Below are 15,962 nucleotides of genomic sequence, written 5' to 3'. Positions count from 1 at the left end.
CAAGATTAAATTTGGGCCCTCCTTAACCTTCTAGTGACTTCAGTTACTATGTGATCAGAAAAAGCAAGAAAAGGAAAAAAATTTGTCCTAACAATTGGTAGCCTACCTATGGGTAGGTTCTTGTATGGGTGGAATTGTTTGTCCAGAAGACTCAGGATTTAAAGAAGTTTCAAGGGAGTGGTACCCCTAGATAGCAGCAAACACAGATCATCTTAAGATCAAGGCATATTCTTACTCGACCTCAGGGAATTCTTACAGATAGTTTTACAAGTGTGACAGCACATAGTCAAGAATAACCAAGTGCACAAGGAAATAAGGTGTGCATGAGAATAAACAAACCAGAATAAACAATGATGAGGGAGAAGAAATAGATGAAATAACACATGCTCAGACTGCAGATATGGAAGTAATAGGTGCAGATTATAAAACAGGTGTGTTTACTAGTCGTGTGGGAATAAATGACAAGTTGAAAATATCTGTTGTGTAAAAGAAACCATAAATGTGTCAGTGTTTTTTTAAAGGAACAAATAAAACTTCTAGAGATGGAGAATACAAGATTCAAAATAAACACACAGTGTATAATTTTGGCATCAGATCAGGCATGACAAGAAGAAGGAGTGAAGTGGAAGACAGATCAGAAGAAATTATGACGATGTATCACAGAGAGATAAAAAGATGGACAATAAAGAAGAAAGACTCATGGGGAATAGCTGGAGGGTTAGCTTTTGTTTCATCAGTGTTTCAGGAGAAAAGACAGGGACAGAGGCAAAGATGACATTTGACAAGACACCTGATGAAGACAGTGATCCACAGATTCAAGAGGCCCAAGAAGTCCCAAGCAGGATAAACGTAAACATCTACACACGTCAGAGTGAAAGTATAGAATGCAAAAAATAAAATCATAATTCATCAAATCTAGGATGCCACAGGGTATAAGACTCATCCTGATGTCATAGATGGTAAAAAAAAGTGCCTTAGGCATAAAGAAACTCATTGATAGTAATAACATAATATTAGGAGACTTCAACACCCCACTCACAGCAATGGACAGATCATCTAATCAAAAAATCAACAAGGAAACAATGGCTTTAAATGACACACTGGACCAGATGGACTTAGATATATTCAGAACATTTCATCCTAAAGCAGCAGAATATACATTCTTCTCCAGTGCACATGGAATGTTCTCCAGAATAGACCACATACTGGGACAGCCCTCAGCAAGTACAAAAAGATCGAGATGATACTGTGCATATTTCAAACCACAATGCTATGAAACTTGAAATCAACCACAAGAAAAAATTTGGAAAGGTAACAAGTACTTGGAGACTGAAGAACATTCTACTAAAGAATGAATGGGCTAACCAACCAGTCAAAGAGGAAAATAAAAAGTATATGGAAGCCAATTAAAATGATAACACCACAACCTAAAACCTCTGGGACGCAGCAAAGGCGGTCACAAGAGGAAAGCATATAGCAATCCAAGCCTTTCTAAAGAAGGAAGAAAGATCTCAGATACATAACCTAACCTTATGCCTTAAGGAGCTGGAAAAAGAACAGCAAATAAAACCCAAGACCAGCAGAAGACAGGAAATAATAAAGATTAGAGTAGAAATTAATGCTATCGAAACCAAAAAAACAGTAGAACAGGTCAATGAAACTAGAAGCTGGTTCTTTGAAAGAATTAAAAAAATTGATAAGCCACTAGCCAGTTTGATCAAAAAGAAAAAGTAAAGGACCCAAATAAATAAAATCAAGAATGAAAGAAGAGAGATCACACCAAAACAGCAGAAATACAAACAATAATAAGAGAATATTATGAGCAATTATATGCCAATAAAATGGACACTCTGGAAGAAATGGAAAACTTCCTAGAAACATACACACTACCAAAACTGAAACAGGAAGAAATAGAAAATTAGAACAGACCCATAACCAGTAAGGAAATCAAATTAGTAATCAAAAATCCCCCAAAAAACAAGAGTGCAGGGCCAGATGGCTTTCCAGGGGAATTCTACCAAACATTTAAGGAAGAGCTAACACCTATTCTCTTGAAGCTGTTCCAAAAAATTGAAATGGAAGGAAAACTTCCACAATCATTCTATGAAGCCAGCATTACCTTGATTCCAAAACCAGACAGAGACCCCACTAAAAAAGAGAACTATGGACCAATTTCCCTGATGAACATGGATGCAAAAATCCTCAACAAGATATTAGCCAACCGGCTCCAACAATACACTTAAAAAATTATTCACCACGACTAAGTGGGATTTATACCTGGGATGCAGAGCTGGTTCAATATCTGCAAGACAATGAACATGATTCATCACATCAATAAAAAAAGAAGAACCATAAGATCCTCTCAATGGATGCAGAGAAAGCATTTGACAAAATACAGCATCCTTTCTTGATAAAAACCCTCAAGAAGGTAGGGATAGAAGGATCATACCTCGAGATCATAAAACCCATATATGAATGACCCAACGCTAATATCATCCTCAATGGGGAAAAACTGAGAGCTTTCCCCCTAAGGTCAGGAGTAAGACAGGGATGTCCACTCTCGCCACTGTTATTCAACATAGTATTGGAAGTCTTAGCCTCTGCAATCAGACAACACAAAGAAATAAAAGGCATCAAAATTGGTCAGGAGGAGTTCAAACTTTCACTCTTTGCAGATGACATGATACTCTATATGGAAATCTTTAGGGTTTCCTAAGATTCCACCAAGCAACTGCTAGAACTGATTCATGAATTCAGCAAAGTTGTAGGATATAACATCAACGCACAGAAATTGGTTGCATTCCTATACACCAACAATGAAACAATAGAAAGAGAAATCAAAGAATTGATCCCGTTTATGGTTGCACCAAAACCCATAAAATACCTAGGAATAAGTCTAACCAAAGAGGTGAAAAATCCATACATTGAAAACTATAGAAAGCTTATGAAAGAAATTGAAGAAGACACACAAAAAAATGGAAAAAGATTCCATGTTCCTGGAAAGGAAGAACAAATATTGTTAAAATGTCGATACTACCCAAAGCAATCTACATATTCAATGCAATCCTTATCAAAGTAATACAAGCATTCTTCACAGAGCTAGAACAAATAATCCTACAATTTGTATGGAACCAGAAAAGACCCCGAATAGCCAAAGCAATCTTGAAAAAGAAAACCAAAACAGGAGGCATCACAATCCCGGACTTCAAGCTATACTACAAAGCTGTAATCAAGACAGTATGGTACTGGCACAAGAAGAGACACTCAGATCAATGGAACAGGATAGAGAACCCAGAAATGGACCCACAAACATATGGCCAACTAATCTTTGACATAGCAGGAAAGAGTATCCAATGGGATAAAGAGTCTCTTCAGCAACTGGTGTTGGGAAAACTGGACAGCGACATGCAGAAGAATGAACCTGGACCACTTTCTTACACCATACACAAAAATAAACTCAAAGTGGATGAAAGACCTCAATGTAAGACAGGAGCCATCAAAATCCTCGAGGACAAAGCAGGCAAAAACCTCTTTGATCTTGGCCACAGCAGCTTCTTACTCAACATGTCTCTGGAGACAAGGGAAACAAAATCAAAAATGAACTAGTGGGACCTCATCAAAATAAAAAGCTTCTGCACAGCGAAGGAAACAATCAGCAAAACCAAAAGGCAACCGACAGAATGGGAGAAGATATTTTCAAACAACATATCAGATAAAGGGTTAGTATCCAAAATCTATAAGGAACTTGTCAAACTCAACACCCAAAAAACAAACAATCCAGTGAAGAAATGGGCAATAGACATGAATAGACACTTCTCCAAAGAAGACATCCAGATGACCAACTGACACACGAAAAAATGCTCAACGTCATTCATCATCGGGAAAATACAAATCAAAACCACAATGAGATACCACCTCACACCTGTCAGAATGGCTAACATTAACAACTCAGGCAACAACAGATGTTGGCGAGGCTGCAGAGAAAGAGGATCTCTTTTGCATTGCCAGTGGGGATGCAAATTGATGCAGCCACACTGGAAAACAGTATGGAGGTTCCTCAAAAAACTAAAAAGAGAACTACCCTATGACCCAGCAATTGCACTACTAGGCATTTCTCCACGGGACACAGGTGTGCTGTTTCGAAGGGACACATGCATCCCCATGTTTATAGCAGCACTATCCACAATAGCCAAAGTATGGGAAGAGCCCAAATGTCCATCAATGGATGAATGGATAAAGAAGATGTGGTGGTATATGTATACAATGGAGTATTGCTCGGCCATCAAAAAGAATGAAATCTTGCCATTTGCAACTACGTGGATGGAACTGGAGGGTATTAGGCTAAACGAAATTAGTCAGAGAAAGACAAATATCATATGACTTCACTCATATGAGGACTTTAAGATCCCAAACAGATGAACATAAGGGAAGGGAAGCAAAAATAATATAAAAACAGGGAGGGGGATGAAACAGAAGAGACTCTTAAATATGGAGAACAAACAGAGGGTTCCTGGAGGGGTTGTGAGAGGGGGGATGGGCTAAATGGGTAAGGGGCATTAAGGAATCTACTCCTGAAATCACTGTTGCACTATATGCTAACTAATTTGGGTGTCAATTTTAAAAAAAATGTGCCTTAGAATTGGTGAAATGTGGTGGTGGGAGCAGTAGCAACAGCCTTAAGAGCAGCACCCACAGTGGTGATTGTGGTGGTAGCAGCAATGCATAAACATAGTGCTTGCCAGGTACCAGACGCAGCTCCAAGGGCTTTACATACCTAAACTCATTTTCATCCTAATAACCTTACGAAGTAAATATTATGATAATGACTATATTATATAATTTCATTGTATTAACATGTTAACAAAATTATATGTTAATATATTTTATTACATATAATATATTATTATTATTATCATCGTTACTTACACGAGGGTACGGAGGCATAGAAAGACTAAAAAACTTGCTTCTCTGAGTAAGTATTTTTGTGCTTTTTTGGGGATAAACACCCAGTATGGCGATTACTGGATAAAAGAGGACTTCCCTTTTCAACTTTTTGAGGAACCTCCATACTGTTTTCCGGAGTGGCTGCACCAGTGTGCATTCCCACCAACAGCACAAGAAGGTTCCCCTTTCTCCACATCCTCGCCAACACCTTGTGTTTTTGCTTTTAGCCGTTCTGACAGGTGTGATACATGCACCCCTATGTTTATAGCAGCATCATCTACAAGAGCCAATTATGGAAGCAGCCCAAGTATCCACTGATTGATGACTGGATAAAGAAGAGGTGATATATATATATATATATATCAGAGGTGATTATATAATATATAATATATATGTATAATATATATGTATATATTATATACACATATATGCAGTGGCATATTATTCCACCACATAAAAAAGAATGAAATCTTGCCATTTGCAATGGCATTTTTTGGAACTAGAGAGCGTAATGCTAAGTGAAATAAGTCAGAGACAGACAAATAGCATATGATTTCACTCAGATGTGGAATTTAAGAAAGCAAACAAATGAGCAAAGAGGAAAACAAAAAGAGAGAGAGAGACAAACCAAGAAACAGACTCTTAGTCACTGGAGGGGAGGTGGGTAGGGGGAAAGGGGAAATAGGTGATGGGAATTAAGGAGGGCACTTGTTGTGATGAGCACTGGGTGATGTAGGGAAGTGTTGAAGCACTACATTGTGTACCTAAAACTAATGTAACATTATATGGTAAGTATACTGGAATTAAAATAATTTAATAAAAAAGTTAGATGTAAAAGCAGTCTTAAGATTTTTATGGAATCAAATTTTAAAAAACTTGCTTAATGTCATTAGTTAATGTGCATTGCTAATAAATGACAGAGCTAGAGCTAGTATTTTATCAAAACAGGTAAATTTTTATATCCTTGGTCATTTGTATATTTTGATTGGTAACTTATTTTGAAGTTCTAAACTCCAAATGGGCAAATGCACACGAGACAGCCCATTCTTGGAAAGAAAACTTATGAGAGCATCTGCAGATATTGGGGCTAGATAATGAAAGAAAATATTCCTGGGCTAAAGGAAGTGGAACTCTTCTGTTTTTGTTCTGGAAGAAGGGGTAACTCAGTTTCAGAAAAGTGAGTTGAAGATACTCCTTATTTCTTGAAACATGATCAATTAGTCTTATTTTATTCATTATGTTTTACTTTTCCCCTGTACCTTCTTCCCCCATTTCCTGTCTCCACTGTAGGCCCCCATAATATTTATCAAACAAGTATGATGTCATCATACTTGATGATGTCATATTGTCTGATATATGTCCTTGGGTATCTTTGTATCCACGGAAAATGAATAATGCTTTTCTTTTTGTTGCTTGTGATTTGTATGCGGGTGTTTGTAATTTTTGTAAATGTTACCATGTGATCGATCTCAGTTTCTCACTTAACACTGTTTTCTACTCGACACCGTTTTAAGATCTATTCCTATGACTGTACACAAACCTAAATCAGCTTTCTTTGTTTCTAAACCTGTTTCTGCCAGATTGCATTATTATTGTAGTTGTGGAATGAAACATTATGAACTGGTGAAATGTCAGTTACTGCTTCTCTGAGAACTAAACTGATTGCTTTGGAAAGTTTTAATAAACCAAGTTCCTGAAGAAATTGCTGAATTAGGTATGAGCAAGGTAACAATAAAAAGCTGGTTGAAAATTAAAAAAAAAAAGAACTTTGGTTCCTTTCCCAGTGTCATTAATTTTGTTTTCCCTCCTCTACTTAATTTATCTTTTTAAGAATTTTTTAAATGTTTGTTTATTTTTGAGAGAGAGAGAGAGAGCGAGAGAGAGCATGAGAGGCAGAGGGGCAGAGAGAGAAGGAGACACAGAATTCGAAGCAGGCTTCAGGCTCTGAGCTGTCAGCACAGAGCCCGATGTGGGGCTCGAACTCACAGAGTGCAAGCTCATGACCTGAGCTGAAGTCAGAGGCTTAACTGACAGAGCCACCCAGGCGCCCCTTCCCTCCTCTGCTTTAAAGAAACAGAAATGGGAAGTCAGCGATGATGCATTACAAATAAGGTTATTCAAGAAAGGAGACGAGGCGCTCCAATAAGTTGACTTATTTCAAAGAAAAGCCTGTGGTCCTATATTAAAAGATTGACTAACGAATGAACATTCATTTATTGAAGTTAAAGTACAATGCTTCATATATATGTTTCATGTTTTAGGATTCTCTGCTTTAACTGACTTTGGAATTAACTGAACACTCCATTGCGTTGCATCAGTTCAGAGGCCCACCCTCATATATGCTAAAGAAAGCTGAGCCCAGAAAGAGAAGGTGGGAAACAGAATGGAGAGTGTTGGGGAAAAAACTGTAGTAACGTGTAAAACGCTTATGCTATAATGTTCATCGGAAAGTAGTACACAAAATAATATATACAGTTCATTCATACCTAATTGTGCTGGACTGTTTCCAAAGCTAGCTTCAGTGATTCCTCTCCTTCCTGTAGGCACCACCCCTCACAGCGTAAGTAACCTGGACTGGCCTCATGAATTGCTTTGACAAATAGAATGTGGCCGAGAAGAGGACTTGTGGCTTCTACTCTTGCAGTCTTGGAATACTGCCCTAAGACCGCTTTGGGGAAAAGCCAGGTCTGGCCTGGACAATAGAGGTCACATAGTTCACAGACAAGTGCTCAGCTGATGTCCCTTCTACAAACAAGCCAGCGTGAGCGCCAACCACATGACATGTATTTGAGGCCATCTTAGATCACCTTGTCCCAGACAAACCACCAGATGAATAAACCCAGGTGAAACCAGCAGAATTGCCCGGCCTCTCACGACCCAAATGTTGACAAATAGATTTGGATACTGTTTGAAGCCATCGCGTTTTGGGTGATGTTATAGTATAATAGGTGGCTGATAGAAGTCCATACAAAGCCATGCATTAAAAACAAAAAAGGAAGCAGGAAGCAGATAATACAATTGACAAAGAATTCTGCAGGAATGTGATTTTAGGCAGCAAACAGGACTTTTGGATATTAAAAGTGAAATGTGTGACTCAGGAGCTAATGGCTTATCATTTATTTATTAAAAACTTGTATATTTCTCAACATTTTCCAAGCTAAACCTAGAAGGAAAATCTTTTTTTAAAAAATACACTCACTCACACACACACACACACACACACACACACACACACACATTTACAACAGACGAAGAAAGTTCTAATTTGTCTTCACATCAAACACTGTTTACCACAATCAGTTAACAGAAATTACTGCAACATTGGCCAAGAGGACCTAAAACTAAGGATACATGATATTATGAGAAAACCTCATGTAATGTGACTGACAATGCTAGACACTATTTTTTTGGTGATAGGATTTATAAAAGTCAATATTATAATTTTACATTTATTACAGTCATATGAATACATTTTCAAACTATCAACTTACCATGGTTTTAGTGCAGTATCCTAGGGCAACTTCATAGTGAACCTGGTATGTCTCTTGTAATATATTTGGGCCGTATGACTCCACCACAATATACAGACCAACATTTTCTGGATAGACTATTTGAGTCCAGATGGACACGTTCTGTCCCTTGTCCAAAAAGAAAAAAACACTAAAAATATTATTAAGAAATGCCACGTAGGGGCATTTCTCTTTTGAATTGAAAGTTACACTTTTTGCTTCTAGTCTTAAAGGATATTCCTGTGGACGTATTGTGCCATTTTCAAAAACATGTATGAGATACATTAGCCCAGAGGAACTCATCGAGACTGCTGACTTCAGTGTACTATTTGTCCATGCGTGTAGTTTTACCGCATCTTTAATATTGGCCTTGAAGTAGAACATTATGTTATTTTCCATTTTCACCACCACATTTCCATAATAATCTGGAAAAGGAGGAGAAAAGTTTGTGTTATTCTAAGTAGCCGCGAATCCATGCACTTCTAACCAAAATAATTTCTTTTGTAGTAAGGAAGGATTTGTCTGTTTTGAGAAAGTTAGAGTGTGCAGGCAGAAAACTACAACTTTACATGATGCTGAAGGACATCTCTCCCACTTCATAGTGGGGCAATGTTTCCCCTGGATAGATTTCTTCTTGCGTGTACAATATCACTTAGGTATATATGACATCATTTCCATTAAAAAGCTAGAATTAGTGCATTAAATAATAATAAGGATAGGCATGACAAGAATCATATTATTAGGAAGCATTGTATTATGGACAGCATTGTGTCCCCCCAAGTGAAAATATCTTTAAAGAGGTAATTAATGTTAAACTAGGTCATAAGGGAGGGGCCGTAATCCAATATGACTGGTATTCTTATTTATAAGAGGAATAAGAGACATCAGATCTCTCTCTGTCTCTCTCTCTCTGCATGCACACAGAAAAAAAGGCCATATGAGGGCACAGTGAGAAGGTGGCCTATGTGTCTAAGCCAAGAAGACGATCCTCATCAGAAACCAACCTTGAGATCACCTCGATCTTGGGCTTTTGGACTCCAGAACTGTGATAACATAAAATTGTATTGTTTAAGCCACCTAGCCCATGATATTTTGTTACAGTAGCCCTAGCAGACCAACAAAACTGGGATAAGAAACGGGGGTGGGTGTTGGTTCCTCTCATGTTCACTCTATAAATAAAAGCCAACTTCTTCCCTTAACAGAGTTTTATGCCTAAGTCATAGAGGTTCATAGACAATAAGTCTCTTACATTCTTTGATTTTATAGCCATATCTGTAAAATGAACAGTGGAGCTAGTTGATTTCATAGCTTTCTTTCCATATACGACTTTCTCCGTGTACAGCTTCTAGGGGTATACTTTCCTTAACTAAAAAAACAAAAAAACAAAAACCCGACAACAACAACAACAACACCCCAAAACAAACCCAAACCACCCAATGCTTTAAGGGAACTGACCAAAAGGAGGAAGGTTGATTCATAGAATCAGGAAGGTTCAGAGTATATTATGCATATGCATCTTACATTTGAAATTTGAATAAATAAGTGATATTTTCACAGACTGCTGTAGTTTATATGCTAATAAAACCCCTAAATCAGAAATGCCGATTTTTTTTTTTTTAGGATCATTGGAATACTTTAATAAGACATCACTGTCCACATAGATGTCCTTATAACGTTAAGCTTTCACACAGTCCTAGTGTTGTCAGTAGAAATTCAACAACATAATAATGTTGGCGAAATTATTACATTGATCGGTAAGGTGAATATGAAGCTTGGAATATTCTTCTGAGTCTTTTAGTAAAACTGCAAGGGTACGCTGCCCTTAGCGCTAAGGCAACACACAGGGCATCCAACACCAGTGCTGACAGGTCAGTAACACTGTGATGCTAAAGTGATTTGGTAACTTTTCTCATGGAACTTAGATCCTTTATAAATTTAATTTTGTTTTGTTGTGCTTTTGACAAAAAGTCCATCCAGGCGTACCAAATTCTTGGCCTGCTGTGCTGTGCTGTGTGTGTGTGTGTGTGTGTGTGTGTGTGTGTGTGTGTTTCTAGAAACTTCACAAGGTGGAAGGAGGAGAGAAGGATGGATGCGGGTGGATGACCTAACAGAATATATCCGGATGTTGAGTGAGAAAAGTCGTTGCAGGATACACACAGTATGATGATATATAAGGTTTAAAATCTCACAAAACAAAAAACACATATTGCTTTAGGATCTTATATAGTGTCCAGGTCACTTGGTGACGTGGTCCTTGCCTTCTCCCACCAGCCTTGTTGCCACTTTTGGTCTCACCCTCTACCGTCTAGTCATACATGATTAACTTCAGTTCCACGAACTTGCCATGTTCTCTTGCACCTCTGGGTCTTTGCTACTTCAACTCTCATCCTGACCATTGATCCAATTTTTCTACGGTGTACCTTCTCCCTGGTTTTGGTTTAGAGGGCTTTTCCCCTGTGTGGACTTTTCTTTTTCTTTTTTTAATGTTTTCTTATTTATTTTTGACACAGAGAGAGAGAGAGAGAGAGAGAGAGAGATCGATCATGAGTGGGGGAGGGGCAGAGAGAGAGAGGGAGATGGAGAATCCTAAGCAGGCTCCACAGGGTCAGCACAGAGCCTGATGGGGGCTCAGACTCATGAACCATGAGATCCTGACCTAGGCCAAAGGCAAGAGCTGGACACTTAACCAACTGAACCACCCAGGCGCCTCTGTGTAGACTTTTCTGATGTCATAAATCTGAATTAGGTGTCCCTTCTGTGTGCTATATGGCACTCTCTCTTCTGCTTATCTCGCTGCTCATTGAAACATTATTAAATGAATTTTGGATTAAATATTAAGTTAAGAAGAAAATTAGGAATGACTTTAAAATAATGAGATTAAAAACACTGTATATAAAAGTTTGGGGATGCAGATAAAGCCGTAGTGAGAAAAATTCATAGCCTTATGCTTATTTGTAGCTTTAAATGCTTAGAAAATAAGATTGAAAATAAATGAACTAATCATTTAACATAAGAAGCAGGCCACAGAGCACCAAAGTTACAAAAAAAAAAAAAAAGCACAAGTGAAAAATCAATAATGACAAAAGCAGAAATTAAGGAATTAAATAGAAAGCAGATTTGATAAATAAACTAAGAGTACTTTTCAAAAGAAAGAAAACAAAGCCAAAAAAAAAAAAAACCCCTAAACACAATAAACAATATCTTGTGAGCCAAATTAATAAGGGGTGGGATACAGACAACATTATAAATAAGAAAGAGAATACTATTACAGACAATAAGCAATCTAAAAATTAAAATGGAAAACCTTTGCCAATAAAGTAGCAAATCCAGATAAAATGAATGATTTCCTAAGGAAATACAAACTTCTAAAATTGACTAAAGATGGGGCGCCTGGGTGGCGCAGTCGGTTAAGCGTCCGACTTCAGCCAGGTCACGATCTCGCGGTCTGTGAGTTCGAGCCCCGCGTCAGGCTCTGGGCTGATGGCTCGGAGCCTGGAGCCTGTTTCCGATTCTGTGTCTCCCTCTCTCTCTGACCCTCCCCCGTTCATGCTCTGTCTCTCTCTGTCCCAAAAATAAATTAAAAACGTTGAAAAAAAAAAAATTTAAAATTGACTAAAGAGATGGGATATTTGAAGAAACCAATTAGAGAAAATACAAATAATGAAGTGTACAACATTCCTGCTTGCGAAGACCTAATATTGCACACATATCATCATCTCTTCAATAAATTGCATGCCTGTTCTGGCTACACAGTGTTCTAGAAACTTGTGGGGGATACATTAGGGGAAAACCCAGAAAGTCCTCCCTCTTGTGTAACTTACATTCCTTCAGGAATACAGTCAATAGGACATGAAAATAAGTGAATTATGTGGTGTGTTAGGAGATTAGGGCTACAGTAATCAAAACGACAGAGAGCTCATGCAGGTAGGAGTGGAACAGAATAGCCTAGAAAATGAACCTGGTTGACATGAGTAATAAATAGATAAGGAAGGTGGTATTTCAAATCTGGGGGGTAAGGGTTGGTTTCTAAAAGAGTGATTTGAAGGCAACATCAGCTTTCAGTGAAAGACATAAAGACAAAAAATAGAACGAAATTCTTAACTTATACCAAACACAATTCTGGATGAATTAAAGATTGAAATATGCAAATTAGAAAAGTAAAAATGATAAAAGAAAATACTTAGTAATATTTTTGTAATTGAAAAGACCTTTCAAATTATGACATTACATCCAAAGTCACAAGTAAAAATATTAACAAATTTAACTACACAAAAACACAAATTCTAAATACCAAATCCCTCCAAAAAGGTACAAGAAATTACACACAAGAGACAATATTTGCAATACATGTCAAAGATAAATGGTGAATATACACTGTGAGTAACGACCATATCAGTATCAATAAGAAAATAGATAACCCCATGCAAAAATATCTCAAGAGTAAGAACTGACAATCCATAGAAGAATATGGCCAATAAACACATGAAACTAGATATAACTTCTAATTATAAAATGAGTCCTAAAATGAGAATTACCCATTTTTTTCTGTACTGTGGGTAAATATCAAATATGTCATATGAAAATACACATTTTCTAATACTTTTGGGGAAACAGACTGTGGCAACTTTTGCTGGAGAGCAACTGGAAAGATTTATTGATTTTTTGAATATTCAGAGCTTTGAATCACGAATTCTACATCTAATAACTTATATCAAAGAATACCTGTACAAGTGTAGAAAACATATACATATATAGAAGCACATTTCCTGCAGCATTATTTGTAGTAGCAAAAGAAATGAAGTCTGATATCTATCTATGTAAATATCTGTTTATACTCCTATTGGTCTAAATAATAGTACAGTTAAACCATGAACACTGTGGCAGTGAAAGTGGCATAGTTTTTATGTGTATTAGATATTTTGAAAATACAGCTTATTATGTTTTGAATTTTCTTTTTCAAAAGTCTGAATAAATTCACAGGAACTTTTGAATAGTGGGTTATTTGAGGAATGAAAATGGTGAAGGTGGAAGGCTTTTGACTTCATATTTCATGTTTATGAATTGTTTAAGCTTTTTATTTCCGTGTTTCCAAATGGCCTTCAGTACAACATTCAGACTTTAAGGTCCCTCTAAAATCTATCCCCAAGTGTTGGGATGAGCACTGGGTGTTGTATGTAGTGATGGATCACTGAATTCTACTCCTGAAACTAATATTACACTGTATGTTAACTAACTAAAATTTAAATTAAAATTTTTTTTAAAGTTTATTTATTTTTGAGAGAGAGAGAGACAGAGAGAGACAGAGTATGAGCGGGGGAGGACAGAGAAAGACGGAGTCCCAGAATCTGAAGCAGAGCTGTCAGCAAAGAGCCCAATGCGGGGCTTGAACTCACAAAAGGTGAGATCATGACCTGAGCTGAAGCCAGATGCTTAATCTACTGAGCCACCCAGGCGCCCCCTAACCAAAATTTAAATTAAAAAATGTACATATACATTTTTATACACTTGTGTAAAATGCACATACCCATACAGATATGTTAGTGGAATGCTGTGTTGGGACAAATGTAACATTAAAAAAATATTTTCTATAAAAAAAGTAAAAAATAAAATCTATCCCCAATTTACTATTCTAACCTTATCTCCTTATCATGGTGGCCAGCGGTCTTTTAAAAACACAAATATTCTGCTTCTCTCTTGCTGAAAACTCTTTAGAATTCCCTATACAGGCTGCAGGAGAAGGTCCAATTTTCTCACATGGCTTGTGAGGACTTTCATAATCTGAACTTCATTTCTCCAGGGGAGACTTCTTTTTTTCTCTGGAGAACTCTGTTTCAGCAGTGTATGGTCTTTCGTGTCCTGGGTTGTACCCGTTGTCTCTGTCTCTGGGTGGTTGGGTACACTGTCTTCATTGCTGTCTTCACTGCTTACCTAACCTCTACCCATTTCCCAAGCCTCAGCTTAGACATCACTTCTCCAAGGAAGCCTTCTGTATCTCCCCACCCCCACCCCAGACTTGAGAAAGGTACTCAATTTATGTGATTCTGTAGCGCCCAATACTGGCTCTGTTATAGCATTAGCCATGTTGCATTGTTTGTAGGTTTACTTGTCTTTATCCTCTGCAATTTTGTAAGTGCTGAAAGGGTGGGGATTATGTCCAATTTCCATGCTATCTCCAATTCCCAGAAGAGCATCTCGCAAATAGTGCATGTTCAATGAATACATGTTCATCCATTTATTCAAAAAAGTACCTATTATATACTATATTAGACACTGTGGGTAAAGCAGGAAATATAACAAAGTCACACAAAGTTTGTTTTTTGTTGGAAGATTCAGTTAATGAATAAGTACACGTGTAATTTGTTAGATGAGAAGTGCTGTGAACAAAATGAAGAAGTGTAAGGGACACAGCATGGGAGTTAGGTCAGGGTTAGGGAAGAGCTCTCCAAACAGCTGGCATTTGGACTTAAACCTGAATCCAATGTTAAGAGTCATGTAGACATCAATGTGAACAACGCTTTTGGCATATGAAACAGTAGGTAACCAGGGAACAGCGAAGAGGCCAGTCTGCAGCTAGGTAACAGTGAACAAAGGGTCAAGTGATAGATGACATCAGAGTCTGGGGCCAAACCACATACTGCTTTTCGGGCCATGGTAACAGTTTTGGATTTTATCCTGAGTGATACAGGAAGCCAAATGAGGGTTTTAAGCTGAGGAGTAATGTGATTTTGCATGTTTTGAAAGGCTCACGCTAGCTTCCCAGTGACTCTAATCTGGTGGAGGCAGGGAGAGCACATGAAAGGCTCTTACATGTATGGGCTGGAGAGGACACTGGCTTGGACTGGAGTGAGCATGGTGGAAAGGGGTTAGATTTTAGATAGACTTTTTAGATAGAGCCACCAGGAGCTGCCCGTGGATTCGTTGTGGGATGTCAAAGGGAAAGATTTGAGGATGAGGTCAAGGTTTGTGCCTGGGAAGACAGGAAGAGGTGATATTTACTTGACAGGAAAGGACTAGGCAAGGAGCAGGTTGAGATAGGAGTGAGAAACTCAGGGATCCGTTCTTGGATGTCAAATCTAAGATACCTACTAGTCATCCGAGTGAAGGTATGCTGAAGGCAGCTGGGAATAAGGCCTGGAGTTGAGGCTAGGGCTTATGGCCAGAGGGCAGAGCAAATGTAAACAGAACTCAGAAGATTCCTGAAAACCAAACCCTGAGGTGCCTCTCCATTTGGGAATCAGGAAGATGAAGATGGAAAAGAGGCTGAGGAGGAGTAGCCAGTGAGGTAGTAGGAAGAGTAAAAAAGCGATAGCCCAAAAGTCAGGTGAAAAAAAGCATTTTGAAGGGGAAAACTCTTGTGCTGTTGGTGGGAATGCAAACTGGTGCAGCCACTCTGGCTTCTCAAAAAGCGAATACCAGGACTACCCTATGATCCAGCAATTGCACTACTAGGTGTTTACCCCAAGGATACAAAAACGCAGATTCAAAGGGGTCCATGTACCCCAGTGTTTA

General features: G+C 38.0%; 1 protein-coding gene across 4 annotated transcripts in view; it reads right to left on the bottom strand.

Moving 5' to 3' along the window:
- Nucleotides 1-15,962, bottom strand: part of CATSPERE (catsper channel auxiliary subunit epsilon) — a 196,099-nt gene that overhangs the window by 45,569 nt on the left and 134,568 nt on the right. For all 4 annotated transcript variants that reach the window (XR_008424703.1, XM_053909407.1, XM_053909406.1 and 1 more), the window contains one exon: nucleotides 8,436-8,878. Coding sequence is in view for 3 of the 4 variants with exons in the window: in XM_053909407.1 (XP_053765382.1) it covers nucleotides 8,436-8,878 (443 nt within the window). In the remaining variant the exon portion in view is untranslated. The remainder of the gene's footprint in view (nucleotides 1-8,435; nucleotides 8,879-15,962) is intronic.

The sequence above is a fragment of the Panthera pardus genome, unplaced genomic scaffold (assembly GCF_024362965.1).
Source record: "Panthera pardus isolate Hobbes unplaced genomic scaffold, ASM2436296v1 HiC_scaffold_21, whole genome shotgun sequence".
NCBI classification, from domain to species: domain Eukaryota; kingdom Metazoa; phylum Chordata; class Mammalia; order Carnivora; family Felidae; genus Panthera; species Panthera pardus.
Note: the sequence above shows the minus strand (reverse complement) of the source record. Positions and strands in the feature narration are given on the sequence as shown.